Source organism: Opisthocomus hoazin, chromosome 4, assembly GCF_030867145.1.
Source record: "Opisthocomus hoazin isolate bOpiHoa1 chromosome 4, bOpiHoa1.hap1, whole genome shotgun sequence".
In the NCBI taxonomy this organism is placed as follows: Eukaryota; Metazoa; Chordata; class Aves; order Opisthocomiformes; family Opisthocomidae; genus Opisthocomus; species Opisthocomus hoazin.
Window position 1 is genome coordinate 47,584,590 of NC_134417.1, and position 15,679 is coordinate 47,600,268.

Consider the following 15,679-nt stretch of genomic DNA (forward strand, 5'->3'; position numbering starts at 1 on the left):
TCAATTCATTTCAAACTAATCAAGTAAAGAGGGCACCAACACAAAGATTCTCTTCAAGAAATATCCAGCAATCCCTGTCCTGTTTCAGGCAGCCCTGCTCTTCCAATAGGAGGCAAAATTGTCTTTAAACATCTAAGGCTGTGTTGCTGCCAAAGCTTTTTCAACTCTTCTTCTCTCTTCCTAGGTAACCAAAAGCAGTTCAGAGGCGGCACTGTACAATGCTTTTGGAACCTGCCTGGCCAAGCAGATGGTGACCTGTATGTGTAGCACAGACGTCCAAAAAGCGCTCTGGGGCAGGAACTTAATACTTGTGCCTTTTTATAGAGAGGTAAGGCAACAGAAGTCCTAATGTGCGTAAGCCCTCTAAGTGCCACAACTATACAACCACTGCAATACAAATAGTTACCTACCACAGGCAGTTCCTTTGTCTCAGTGTCTGACCTGAATCTTAACAACCTGGGTTTGCTGGGCCATTCTGGCAGACGTACCATCTCCTACATGAGAATTACCAAAATAGTTACAAACACTTTCAAAATCCTGCAGCTTTTTCCCATTTCTTTCCTATCAAAAGCTATGGAGTCAGCATGCACACACGTCGGCTAAACCTTTTCTTTGCATCGAAATTTAAGAACTCATCCTAAGGCATCTTTGAAGGAACTATGATTGGCCACATCCCTGCAAGTTTGCTCAACCATTTTGGACATCTTTAGAGCAAGATCACTCAAAATACCACCACACATTTTGCCCAGCTTTTCTAGAAATGGTTTTAGTATTATCTCTGTTTACCTGGGAATCAAATGTAATCGGCCTCTGTCCTTATGTAACATCTCTACAGAAAGCACTTGCTCTAGTATCAAAAACTGATTTTCACCTTTGAAAGGAAAAAAATCCTTGCTTTGTGATATGAATGCGTTTCTTGTCTTTCCCTGGGGTTTTGGTGTTTGGGGTTTTTTTTTTCTCCTTTTTTTCCCTAAATGGAGATAATTACTCTCTGCACCTCTCCATCCTTTCTGCTCAACTGTCCCAATGATTCATTCCAGAGTTTTATCTGGGAGATGTTCCTTTCTGGCTTGTCCTCTTCTTCCAGAATACACCAATACTCTACGAAACTTTCAGTGTCTGTCAAGGTAAGAATCTCTGCCCAAACAGGACATGTTTCGAGTGTTTCCTCCTCTGCTCTGAGGGACCAAGGAGAGGACACAGAACTGCAGCAGATTCTGCAACTGAGATTGCACTTCTGCAGTACATATGGCTCTGGACAGACTTGCTCCAAGATAACAAGGCAGAAAGTACAGCTACAGCTGCGCCCAAAACAACGCCGCTGCAGAAACGACCTACCACGTACTGCTTGCTTCTCCACACACATTCCAACTACATCTTCCAGGTGGAACAAAAATTGAGGCAGTAGAAAAGAAAATAAGTATGCTGGAATATGGATGATATTATCATCCTCTGAGGGAGCAGATATAAAGAAAAAAAAGATTTTCCTAAGAAAAGAAAGGAGTTAGACAAAAAATTCATAGACTGGCTATGCAGCTCTAACAAAGACTCAAGTACTATAGCAATTTCAAAAAAAACCCCACAAAACCAAAAAGCAAGCAGCAAAGCCTATAAATGAGAAGGAAAAAGAAAACCCAGACAAGGCAATGAAACTTCAGATTCTCCAAACGCTTCTTAGGAAAGCAAATCTTTCTCTTTTCAATCCATTTCACAGGATATATAGCCATAAGCAGTGCACATTACACCTATTACTGGGTGAATAACCTAGCAAACGACAGAGGAGCATAACGCTCTGAAATGATTTCTGATGTTTTACTTGCTGTCAACAGAAAAGAAAAAAAAAGAAAAAAGAGTACTACTGTACCTTAAATTATAAAATTTCTTTCTAGTCCTGCTTTTCCATTTAATTTTCATTCATTTTACTAAAACTTTAAAATTCAATAAAGCTTTAAAAAGTATCTGTCTGAATTTAGTTCTTTTGCCAGATATTTTCCTCCTGGCTTCTCTAATCCATTTAATACAAGCTGGCACCTTAAAAAGCATGCTTTTGTATGCAGAGCCTAACAGAACTATTGAAACCTCCTGACAGCCTGCTTCTCAGAAGCAAAAAGACATTATCTCACCAACAGATCTGCTCTAAACAGTGTTCTCTTTTGCATATGAGCTACCTATCACCACATGCCATGTTGCTTGTAGTTCATATAATTGCACATCAGAGAGAACCAATGCTGAGCGTACATACAGGAAAACTTATTCTTTTGTTTAGCATACAGCTATTTATATAATGGTATGATGCCTTCCATGTACATAAATGAATTTGGTTTTAATGAAAATTCCCTCTGAATACCAGAGACTTCAGTCTCTTAAATTAAACACAGAACAGCAACATAACATTGCTGCCATAACACAGCAATGCCAAGTCTGATACATATGGAATGATGTATATACGCCTGTCTACAGAAAGCTACGGTATTCTGCATGATTTCAGAAAGTTCCTAGCATAATATTATATTGAGTTGACAAAAATAGATGTCAGACACTTCAGTTTAATACTTATTTCACGATGAGGAAGGTTAAGGGAACTCCACTGATGTCTACCTTCTAAAACACCTCAGAATACATTTTAGTACTTTACAATCTGTTGAACGTACAACATCCCTTCGTCTGCATGACTAATAAAAAAAGGTTACTTTCAGCTTGGCAAATTCTTGCAGTTTTTACAGTATAGGATGTAATGAATAAATCGAAAATATTCCCCACGCAAACTGAAAAGGATGCTGCATACTAATTAAAGACTGACATGCTCTTTGACCCTAACCATCTTGCTTTGAACACAAACCCTCTTCCATTTCCCAAATGTCAAGTTGTGCTGCTTTTCCATAGAAGTGTATGAGACTTCCAACGCAGCAGAAATGCTGCTTTTATGATGCACCACAGGAGAATGAGAGAAAGAACAGGCAATGCTCGTAATGTTGAGTGTTACAGACACTCATGGTTAAAAAACAAATCCTTCACGAACATGTCAGGCCTCATTTGCTCCACTTAATGTGTTCCCTGTTTTGCTTACATATTGAAAAAAACCCTCATGTTAGCGTAAGTAACCTTCTCATGTTAATGTGTCTTTGTTTAATCACTTCACAATTCAACCATTTCATAGTTCAGCTGTTGTTTCAATGAGATGGTCTGTAACAGATTTGCTGGCAGTCTGAACCGCACGCAGGTTCTGTCCAGAATGGCACTTTCTCCAATCTTGTGCTAGAAACAAATCTGATTTAAAGAGGAAATGCAATGGTAATGAATGCATTTTATACATCCTTTTTCAGTGCTTTATGACATATCATCCTACTCTCAGTTTCTCAGTTCTCTACAATCTGCCTTCCCCTCAGGTTTGTTCTGAGTATTTTTACATTTTGTACACACACCAAATATCACCCTCCAGAAGACTAGCACATGCTATCCCTACACAGTTTCACACTGTGGATCCATATTCTTAACAAAGTAGAGTACGAATACGTTCTTGCTTATCCAGTACCCAAAGAGTTTATATATGCCCTGTCCTCTCATGCTAGACTGAAAAGGACTTGGAAGTAGGTAAATGGTAAATTTGCATACCGACAAAACACTTCTGACAACTCCAATTATTAATGGGTAGCTTCATTTTCTCCCTTCAATGCTTGTCCATACGATCATTCACACTCTCACTGATTCAAAGCAGTATCCTCCGACATATTCACAGTTGATTAGGAGTTAGATCTGAGAGTCTTTCAGCTGCACAGCTAACACAGGATCGCCAAGAACAGCTTTGCGCCTGGCTGTCTCTGAAAGGGAAGAGTTTGCTAACAGAGCAGTCAACAAGGGGGTTACTTTTCAGATGTCGGGACCACAGAATTTTCTGTGAGGTCAACACTGTAATTTGAACGCTGATGTGTGTGCAGGCAAGTATGTTATTGCAAACTCTTATTATCCAGTTAGTCTCCCTAGCGATGGACTTATGTTGAGTACAATTATCTCGAGTAACAAAAACATAAAAAAAACCCCTCAAGCTCAAGTGTCCAAAGCACATGTGCATCCACATTGTAATAGACATCTGGACAAGCAAACAACAAACATAACCACACACCTTGAACAGACAGGATGTATTACGGCAGAATAATTGTTAAATAATTCTTCTTTAAAGCTCAAGCTAGTCTCTGAATTTCAGTAGTGGCCAACAACTGTCTCCTAAAATCTGCAACTTTCACAGTGACATCATGTCTCTTTTGAATCGGATGTCTCGGGGGCCGGGGCCATGGGGGAAGGGACCACGAATTAACTTTTCAGCCACCAGCCGATTGCAACAAAAGTCATCAATTTGCAGAGGTCTCAAGGATACTAAGTGCCTCTCTATTTTATGAAAATCAGTAACTTGGTATGAAGGGAAATCCAAACCAGTATTTTATCAATGAAAACACAACTGCAACTCGATTCCTTCTACTGTCCAGCAAGTAGCTGCCAGGTCTTTAATCAGGACGTACACACAGTTGTACGTAGGTTCAGGAAAGACAGAACATAAATTGTGAGAAAATCAGGCTTCGTTAGTGCTGCTGCTCATAAGCAGATTGTGTGTAACATGGGAACACGCAAACGGAAAAGCTTATCGTATAAGAAATCAGTCCAATCTCCCTAATGGTATCTGCCCCTGTACAGACTTGAGCAAAGTATTTTGATTCCTTTCCCTGCTTACAACCTGCGTTTATCGGAGAGTTCTGCCATTTTCACTCATCTCTTGGCACACAGCTACTGAATCTTCTGATTTCTTTTTATTTTTATCTAAAAAAAGACTTTTTCACTGTTTCTTGTTTCTAAATGAAAGTTATTGTTCTATTTGATAGAGCAAGCAGGTAAAGAAATTTTAGAACTTTTTTAAAAGAATAAAATTAATGCGAGCAGATGACAGAAGGAAACTGTCAAAAACAACAAAAATCAGAGTAACTACAGCTTACTGCTTTGATAAACTTGAAAACACTCACAGTTTATACAAATTTAGCTCTCCAAGGAGCCAGGAGAATAATATCTGCCATGGCAACCAAACAGAGCAGTCTTCTGGCACCTTCTGAATGAGCATTTACGAGGAGATTAATTCAATACTCTGAATGATGAAAGGGCTCTTGAGATCCATAACTGTCTCCCACAAATTACCCTTACTGTACAACTGGATGTTTAGAACAGATTGCACATTATCTATATTGAACTAGAGCTTTCACAGCAAATTTATACGAAACAGATTAAGCCCACATGATGTGTCACACTATTTTCACCCACTCCTTTCAGGCCATTTACAAAAATGGGTACTTTATTAAATGGATCATTGCAGTTTTGCAGGATTTATTTTTAAGCTTATTTATATTTAGAAGCTAGTGTAAGCATTTATACTACACAACTTTGAAATTTCTGAAACATGTAAAAGCATAAAACACTACAAAGAAAATTACATTATAGTATACAGACAGCAGAAAGATTGCCACATAAGCAAGCACTGTAGTCTTTTTCATGCATTTCACACTATTTTGAATTTACAGTAAATTTAAATGACATACCTCAATAAACAACTATGCGTCTTCCTACTTCTATGTATCAAACCACTTCTTTCATCACATGTAGCATCTGATGAGCACCAGACAGCTCAATGAAGACAAGTGTGTTTTAGAAAAGATTTTAGAAGAGTATATTAAACATCTAGCTGATTCATCAGAATCTAAATTACCATGGAATCTCGCCTCCCAGGATAAAAGTAATTTAGCATTTTGTTAACTGATTTCCTTATATTGCAAACAATCATACTGTACAACATACAAAACAGAAGAGACTTGTAATAAAACAAGATTTATAGTGCAAACGCATTTACGAACGATTACAGCATAGAAGAGTTAGTGAGCTAGACTTAGCAAAGCAGAAACATGTGTTGTCTCTTCCAAGCCCACTGCCAGGTCTTGTCCCCAGTCAAACAACACTCAGGACGCAGCGGTTCACTTGCTGTATGAAGTGAATACCTTTCCAGTTGTTTGCAGTTACGAGTAACACCTGGATTGCACAGGTTGTTACGGAGGATGTACACCTAAAAAATCAGCCTTAGCCAGTCTGATAAAAGTTACTTGAGGCTAAAGATCATAAATAGCATTGATTCAGTTTTGTATCTGGCAATTGAAATAAATGAAAGGTGAACTTTTAAAAAATTTCTGAAGGCCACACATAATCTGCAGTGATAGACAGTGGAAATTAAGACACTTAATCCACCATCTTTTCTGAAAATCCCACTTTCAGCTTTTGATTATATTATCATACATTATTTCTGCAAAGTCCCCACCCTCTTCACAACTCAGAATACATTAAGCAGGCAACAGAGAAACAAAAAGTAGTGAGTGTAATTACAATTTTGAAGATCCAAGACTTATGTAGAACTACCATTTATCTGCAGATGAGACAATTCCAAATTTACACTGCTTAAGTATTGATTGTGCTCAATACTGTGTATGGAGGAACTGTGTATCCTGAATAACAAACAACATGTAAATGAAGGAACAGCGGTTAGGTTCTAAATAGAGAAGAAAGTTTTCACCTGGCTACTCAACACTGAAAATAAAACCAAGTTTAGGTAAAGCAACCTCACTCACTGAACATCATCTAGCTTATCACAGACTGAGGTAGGAATATTGGGGGGGAAATAAAAATTGCAGTGCAACCTTGAATAATGATCCAGAGCACAAGGAGGAAAACTGTGGTTCAGCAAGTTCCCTTCAACTTACTACTTCTCACTTTCATCCCACTTTACAATCATTGTATCATTAACAAACCTTCAGTCTCCATTTTGGTATTGATGATTCACGCTGTTTAGAGTTTTAGAAGGCCTTTCAAAACGTTCGGTGTTTTAAGCATCAAACATAACCAAAACACCCCTCTGGGATAGATCTCTGCAGAGTGGGAGGCTCTCGAATCTAACGGAGTTGAGCTGATTATTCCAGCTGAAGACTTCTGTGCTTCTTGACTCTTGTAAAAGGTAACGACGTGAAACCTATTTGTATATTTCACCATTTAGACTCAACAGGAAAGCTACCCAGGTTTTAATACCTATATTTTAGAACACAATTAAGGCTTTCAAACCCATTATAACGATAGCTCTCAGAGAAGTATATCTGCTGATTAATAAACCTCCCAAACAAATCAAACTTTTCTGTATAAAGAGTTTTAAATAGGTTACAATTTCAAGTTAGTATATTTTCATGGAATTAGAAACTGTAATTTGAGAATTCTGTCTCCAAGGATTTGCAGAAATACTTACATTCTTCAGTAAATCGCTTCTCCCCAATAGTGCTGCCTCAAGATCATTATTTTCCAAATCTACTCTTCAGCTCAGAAGCTAGACAAATCTCCAAAATCTGTGAAGAATTTTAATCTGCACATTCATGAAATAAAATGTTTAACAAGAGCAAAGAATCACTCGCAAATGTGAAACCTATCCCAACACCAAATTCCTCTGTCTCCATGTCAGCTGAATCTCTGGAGTTTTTATGCCTGCACTCATCCCTCACTCTTTCACTAAAAAAAACCCAACCACCATAAATGTAACTATTAAAATAATCTTTCAAATTTGTCCTTTTGACTTTATTATTGTTCTTTTCAGCTTACTACTCCTTTGGATTAAACTAACTTCTTCTGACTTTCAGCAGTTTTATCATCTACTCCTCATCCACTTGCTCCACTCTGACATGGAGAGCTAACTCTTCTCACCACTTTGCCAAGGAAATGCCGTCGTTATTTCCTTCATAGCATGCTTCTCCCTCAAAAATCACTGTTTGTTCTTTCATGCTCCCACACAAGTATGGAAAAGCTCTCCACAAGCATCTGTAAAAAGTATCCTGAGAAAAATCACTTCTGACGTATAATGAACATTTCATAAAACCATGATAAGGCATTAATGAGTCATCATGATCATGTCTTCCTGGGTGCCAAGAGATCTTCATTAGATCTAACTGTGATCAGATTGGCCAAAATACCTGATTTTTTTTTTTCCATGTCCTCCAGAGCCTAATTTTTGCTATCATTCTAATATTGTAGTTTAATGTAACACAAAGTATTAAGATTATCTTAGCTACAGATATCACTATTTGTCTTTCATAATAGACACAGTGAAAAATTGGAAATGTGGCATGAACGGTAACATGTTTAGAACCTGGTGTTGGGAAGGGAATATGTTTTGTAGGAGTCAGTTCTGACTGAGTAAAGATGCACTGAGAGCTGTACTCTACATCCTGAAGGTTTTGTAGTTCCATATATTCTCAATGAATGTAAATTTTAAATTTAGCAAGATGTTCTCTGAAGCCAGGCTTGTTATTTAAACACCTCTTGTGACCTTAGGAACAAAGCTGATTGTTGCCTTGGAAACAAAGACTGCTCTTCAGTGTGTTCATTTCAAGCAATTCAGTCAAATTTCCAATTGCTGATTTTGTACCTGGTGCAGGTGCAAAAGTTTTTAAGATCAGAAGAGAAACTGTTTGCAATGCCGTTCTCTGACAACAGTGTACTTCTCTCTTTTTTTTTATTTGCACTGCCCTTGGTGTACAACATCATTCTTGTGTAATACTCTGCAGGAAACTCAGTTGTATACTTTCCCTCTGCATAAGAGGGTGATTAAGAAACAAACCCAAAAGTGAAAATGGAAAAACCTTTAGGCATAAGCAAATAAGTGGATACAAATAATTTCTGTCCTAATGTTCTTTAAACTGATACCAGATATTTATAAAAAAATAAGCAGGATAACAAGCAAAACCATCCTATGCTCTATTTTTATGCACAATTTTTTTATATGTATCTATGATTAGACAAAGTATTTGTAAAAATGAGGACTACCACTTAAAAATACATTCCATTCATCCATTTCAGTCAAACCATATTGTTTAAAGAAAGCTTAATAAAAGATACGAATAGACACTACCAAGGACCTTTGATAGGGAAGATACTCATATTTTCTGAAGCTAAAATTCAGCCTTGTGTTAATAGGCCCCATTATTCATCCTCAAGTAAATTACAACATGCTACAACATGCTACAACATGCTACAACATGCTACAACATGCTACAACATGCTACAACATGCTACAACATGCTACAACATGCTACAACATGTCTAATTTTGTCCCTTACTTGGTCAAAATACAAATGCTTTCATTTTCAAGCAGGATTTATATTACAGACCAGGTTCTTAGATGGTGTCTATCCATGAAGACATCCACGCTTTACCCTAAGGGAGACTTGTACCGAGATGCTCCATGTAGAGTTAACAGAGACGGGTAGGTGCTTCACAGATAGGTCCTAACTCAGAGTTAGGTTCCTGTTCTGAATCACCTTCCAGAGGAACTACTTTTTCCTGCTTTTCTTCGAGGAACAGGGGAGACTAGCACATCTAAAGCAAATTCTCCCAGTATGCCTATATAATATTCAGCACAGATATTTTACTTTTTAATTGTATTGGCTATAATAGCAAAATGCTAGTACTATGCAAATATTTCCGATTAGTTATAGGAGGTTTATGCTGTTAAAATATTTTTTCTTCCTCACACAGGGCTCCTGAACTTCTATACCTATCCACTGACTTCAGTGATGTAAGGTGTATAGCAAATATTTGTACAGATGGCTATACCAGGCATTAGAATTGTCCTTAGACAGCACAGAAACGTTGTCCTTTGTCCAACAGCCAAAGTAGCTAAAATCTTGAGTGTATAAAAGTGCACAAAGTTTATCCAGCATTTTGCATCTTCTCAAAGCAATATAAATGTGAAGATCCTTGCATTTGTGCAATGATGCTTTTCTTATTTTAATTGAGCCTTGCCTGGAAAATAACATTATACTATTTCATATTACTTACGGATTCACAACATTATTGTAATCTTTTTTTAGTTTAGTAGTTACAAAGCACAACCACAGACCATCCATTCATCAGTCCAGCCCTCAGAAACTGTGGTTTCCACTCAGCTGTAAAAGAATCACTGGCTTGACTGTCTTAAATCTGCATTCTCTGTTCCCAGATGGTGAAATCAAACTAGACTCTACTCCAATATTCCAGGGCTTAATATATCTAAAAATTTCTCATGACCAGCCTAACCTTTCCAATCAAACTGCAGAATTTCTATCTCAAAAAGACACCCGAAAGTTATCTTACAAGAGGCAGAACAGCTCACATAGGTAAAATTACATTTCCACGTAAGCATATGCAGTATCAGGGCCATAAGCTCCACATATACCCAGAGGGAAAAAATTAATACTTTAAAAAACCTGAACTAAAGATAAGCTAAATAAAGCAGCTACAGAATGATTCAGTATCACAATCACCATCAAAGTTGTCACTGACAAGCTGATTCAGTATTACGAAGAAGCAGTTATAAAGGATTTACAGTTATGTACAGACCCATATGCACGTGCGGGTGTATAAGGATGTGTACATATGCAGAGGAGTTAGTTTATTAGGAAAATACAGATGTACTTCAAATAGAAATGAAAGAACTCACAGTTAATTTCAACTCCATGTACATTTCAACATGATGATGAAGGCAGGAATCGTTCATTGTTTTTTTCTACCATGAAGACAGTGAAATTGCTTGATTTTGGTACCACCATGGAATAAAAAAGCAAACAAAGGAACATCTTACAAGCATGCCATGTGCAACTACCTTTCCTGTCACTACTCCACCTCCCTTAACTTTCAATTTCAGGTTTCAGCATTCAATTATGTTTGCACCCGGCTTTCTTTCCAAAACAGCACATTCTGTTCTCACTGAAGTGAAGGCCTTCGAGAACTGAGTATTTTGAGTGCTATAACCAAAATGTGTGTACAATGAGGCTAGATAAAATGCAATTTCATCTAGTTGAGAAGCTGGGAGATTTTGTTCAAATACTGAATATTGTGATGAGCGAACAGCACAATTCAGAATAGATTCTTTTCTTCCTTAGTTCTTCGTTTGTGTCCTAATAAAAGCAATGTAAGCAAACTGCCTACTGGAGCAAGGCCGGCATGGGTACTTAAATGACTTTTTTCAGCTCATTTCTTTTCCTGGATTAATTCCATTGTCACTATGTATAGAGCTGTGGAACACTCCTAGTGGCAAATAAATGGATGTTTTCAAAATACTCACTGTACAGGGACTTTAAAATGCCTAACAGCTGATTGGAGTTCAGGGTGAACTACAACAAGGCAAAGAGTGTATTTATTAAATCAGGTTCATGAAACTCACTGCATTACAGCCTAACAAAGTCTCTCCCATGGAGGTTATAAACATTAAGTAAAGCAAAGAAATGCAAAACTGAAAAGACTAGAAGAGTCTACACACCAAAATAAATAAAGACAAAACCCCTTTCAGAAGAAAGCACAATGGACAGAATAAGAAGAAAAGCAGGTACAAAATTTGAGAGAATAGGGCAGGAAGGGGAGGAGACCATTTTTACACCAAACAATCCCCACAAACCACATAGATTTCATAGTCAGGGACTTTTTTTGGCAGAGAAAAGTAACAGTCTGGCTGCAGACTGATGTACAGAACTAGAACACTGAGTTATCTTGTTTGCCCCTTGTTTACCTACAAACTAACTGCTTAAGAAGCATTACTTTTAAGTGATTCTTTAAGTTGCATTGTCATCTGAATTTCACTAGTGATACACTTGACACCCATAATTGTTGTGGTCTGGCTGTCCTGGAGAAGGAACAACCAGCTCCCCGTTTCTTTATCGATAAGGAATCAGTAAGGTAGAAAACTCTGTTGAGGCAAATAATCAGAGTGCAGCACGATGAACATAGGCTATACATCCTGAAGAACAAGCTATTACTTACTGCAACATGTAAATAATTATTCTTCTTTAAGAATCTGTCCACAGAGATCTCTCTCCCAGTGACTAGCAACGAGTTACCACGCAGACAGGATGTGTGTGTGAAATGTGCGTGAAAAAGACCAGAGACCAGTGACAAGTGGTGTGCCTCAGGGGTCAGTACTGGGGCCAGTGCTGTTCAATATCTTTGTCAGCGACATGGACAGTGGGACTGAATGCACCCTCAGCAAGTTTGCCAACGACACCAAGCTGTGTGGCATGGTTGATAAACTGGAGGGAAGGGATGCCATTCAGAGGCACCTTGACAGGCTGGAGAGGTGGGCCTGCATGAACCGCATGAAGTTCAACAAGGCCAAGTGCAAGGTCCTGCACGTGGGTTGGGGTAATCCCAAACACAAGTACAGGCTGGGTGGAAAGTGGCTCGAGAACAGCCCTCAGGAGGACTTGGGGGTACTGGTGGATGAGAAGCTCAACATGAGCCAGCAACGTGCGCCTGCAGCCCAGAAGGCCAACTGTATGCTGGGCTGCACCAAGAGAAGCGGGACCAACAGGTCAAGGGAGGTGATTCTGCCCCTTTGCTCCACTTTCGTGAGACCCCATCTGGAGTAACGTGTCCAGCTCTGGGGCCCCCAACATAAGGAGGACATGGATGTGTTGGAGCGGGTTCAGAGGAGGGCCACGAAGATGATCCGAGGTCTGGAGTACCTCTCCTATGAGGAAACGCTGAGGGAGTTGGGGCTGTTCAGCCTGGAAAAGAGAAGGCTCCAGGGTGCCCTTACAGCAGCCTTCCAGTACCTGCAAGGGGGCCTACAGGAAGGATGGAGAGGGACTTTTCACAAGGGTGTGTAGTGATAGGACAAGGGGGAATGGCTTCAAACTGAAAGAGGGCAGATTTAGATTAGATATTAGAAAGAAATTCTTCACCATGAAGGTGGTGAAACACTGGAACAGGTTGCCCAGAGAAGCTGTGGATACCCCCTCCCTGGCAGTGTTCAAGGCCAGGTTGGTTGGAGCTCTGAGCAACCTGGTCTAGTGAAAGATGTCCCTGCTCATGGCAGGGGGATTGGAACCAGATGATCTTCCAACCCTTACCACTCTATGATTCTATGAAATGTTCCACTTCAACCGAACAGGGACTGCAGGATGGCTTCATGGGCCCATCTTCCTAGATACAGGAAATCAGAACAGAGATTTTCCTCAGGGAAAAGACACAAAACTCAGTTTGCACTAACAAAGCAAAAAGCAGTTGCTCACAAACTAGACTATGAGATCCCACCAATTGGGAGGTGACAAAATGAGTTTTATGGCACTGAAGTAGGAAAACACGCTGCAGCAACTTCTGCCAAATGTTTCTTCGCAGAGTTAACGGAAAGCTGCAATTACTCTTGGACCAGCCAACAGACTGAAAGAGCAGAAAGCTTTTCGCAGGAGGTTAGTGATTAACATTAGACTGCCAACAGACAGAATCCTTCATTTTACTTAGCAAGTCACTCCACACAAAATTTTGTTCTTTGATGGAGAAGGTGGTTCTCACCTACAGCTGAACTGCCTCTAACTCTGGCAATGAATCGTTATTAACCTGCTGTAACACCCCAGATGCAGCAACAGTGGATATGAATGCAGACCCCGGCGGCAGTTCTGTGAAGCAGGGTCAGGCAGAAGAGGTAATGGGGTTATAGGGTGAACTTACATATTAGCAGAGTACTATCACAAACCTGCATCACAGTAATGGATCCTTAGGCATATCATTTTTTCTCAGGATTTTCAAGACCAGTGTGATTACAGGATGCAACATCCAAGAGATATCTCTAATAAAAACCGCGTTTAGTTTAGTTAGATGTTTGGCACGTACAGAGGCTTCAGCTTAATGTTGAATATCCCAAGACCAGAGCAAAGTGTTTCTGGACAGAGTGGAACTGATACTGCTCCTGGTTTGTTTGGACAGTGACCATCATAGCACTCTGTTAGTACTTGGCCTCTGGAATCTATAGAGAGGACATGTCATCTGCATTCCAGAACATCTCAATGAAAACAAGCTCCTTTTGAAGACCCCATGGCACCTGTATGAAGGTATTCTGCCATCTCCCTCACCTCTGAGTGAGTTTTGGAGAGAAGGCTGAGGGATGAAGAAGTGTACTCCTTCTCAAAGCTGAATTCAATCTTTCCAACAACTTCAGAGAAAGAGAACATCTTGCAGAGTTCGCATCTGCTATCTGCTACAGTTACCAAATACAGTGATTTAAACCATTTAACCTGTAATATAAATTAAATCTGGCACACTGTCAAGAAGGTGCTGCAGCTATCTGACCGAAGCATGAAGAGTCGAGTTCACAGAATCACAGAATCACAGAATAGTAGGGGTTGGAAGGGACCTCTGTGGGTCATCTAGTCCAACCCTCCTGCCGAAGCAGGGTCACCTACAGCAGGCTGCACAGGACCTTGTCCAGGCGGGTCTTGAATATCTCCAGAGAAGGAGACTCCACAACCTCCCTGGGCAGCCTGTTCCAGTGCTCCGTCACCCTCAGAGGGAAGAAGTTCTTCCTCATGTTCAGACGGAACTTCCTGTGCCTCAGTTTGTGCCCATTGCCCCTTGTCCTGTCACTGGGCACCACTGAAAAGAGCTTGGCCCCATCCTCCTGACACCCACCCTTTAGATATTTGTAAGCATTTATAAGGTCCCCTCGCAGCCTTCTCTTCTTCAGGCTGAACAAGCCCAGCTCCCTCAACCTCTCCTCGTAGGGGAGATGTTCCAGTCCCCTCATCATCCTCGTAGCCCTCCGCTGGACTCTCTCCAGTAGCTCTTCATCTTTCTTGAACTGGGGAGCCCAGAACTGGACACAGTACTCTAGATGAGGCCTCACTAGGGCAGTGTAGAGTTCTTACTGCTATCATTAAAATGTGCTTCAGAGAGTGGAGAAGGTTCATCACCATCAAACACCTTTCAGTCTTGATCTTAAACTGTGATGGATTAAAGAGGCCTCAACAGATTTTCCCCCACTTTTCTTTTTTTCCCCCTCCCTAGAGAAATATCCATGCTTCTACCTGCAGGAGAACTGCAGTTAAATCTACAGAAGATTTTACTAGCAGTATGAAAAAAGCTAGCAAAAGCTGAGCTGCAATTCTTTTTTTCCAAATGCAAAGCAATGCTTATTTGGACTGTGTATACAGCAGGTTGTTCCTGCTGGACCTAAAATCTCCCCACCATTTCCCTGTATCGAAACATATTCCACTGCAATACAAACTTTTGTACGTGATCTGCTCTTCTAAACTGATACTCAGTCAAAATAAAATTCAATTAATTTCTCACGGGCATTTGATTTTGTTGTTCTTATAAATCATTCTATTACTTTCAAATATATCCATACGCATAATCTCATGCAAACATGCTGCCACTGCTGCAGAAATAATGCAGATGCCAGTTTTCCCAGTGTGCTGCCTGTGTCTCAGGGCTGGTTTCAGTGAGGCAGGGCTTAGTTTTGGAAGAGCAGCCGGTGACCTGGAGCACCGGGGAGCACTTATGCAATGTGCTTACACACCTTACATAACTTCCATATATGCTGACAGCCAAACCATCTCCCGGATATTTGACACTCCGACAGCTCTCCCTCTCCACCTCTCTCACTATCTAGCTTTTAAGGAGATATTTTAAAAAACTACTAACAATCCTCCCTTGCTCCCCCCGCAGTCCCCAGATTACAGACACTAATAGCATCACGCTAGCTACCGGCAGAAACAGATGAGGGGTCTGGTTTTCAGACATTTTCATGTATATCCCTGCCAGCAAACCTAACTTTAGAAAAATAACATTGTGCACACACTACAGCCACTGT

At 39.9% G+C, this 15,679-nt stretch overlaps 1 protein-coding gene across 3 annotated transcripts in view; it reads right to left on the reverse strand.

Annotated features, from left to right (window-relative positions):
* Nucleotides 1-15,679, reverse strand: part of ANO10 (anoctamin 10) — a 131,797-nt gene that overhangs the window by 15,281 nt on the left and 100,837 nt on the right. The window contains exon 13 of one of the 3 annotated variants that reach the window (XR_012763737.1): nucleotides 10,538-10,626. The exons of 1 other annotated variant lie outside the window; for it this stretch is intronic. Coding sequence is in view for 1 of the 2 variants with exons in the window: in XM_075418934.1 (XP_075275049.1) it covers nucleotides 10,538-10,603 (66 nt within the window). In the remaining variant the exon portion in view is untranslated. The remainder of the gene's footprint in view (nucleotides 1-10,537; nucleotides 10,627-15,679) is intronic. One more of the 3 variants, XM_075418934.1, reaches the window with a different exon arrangement.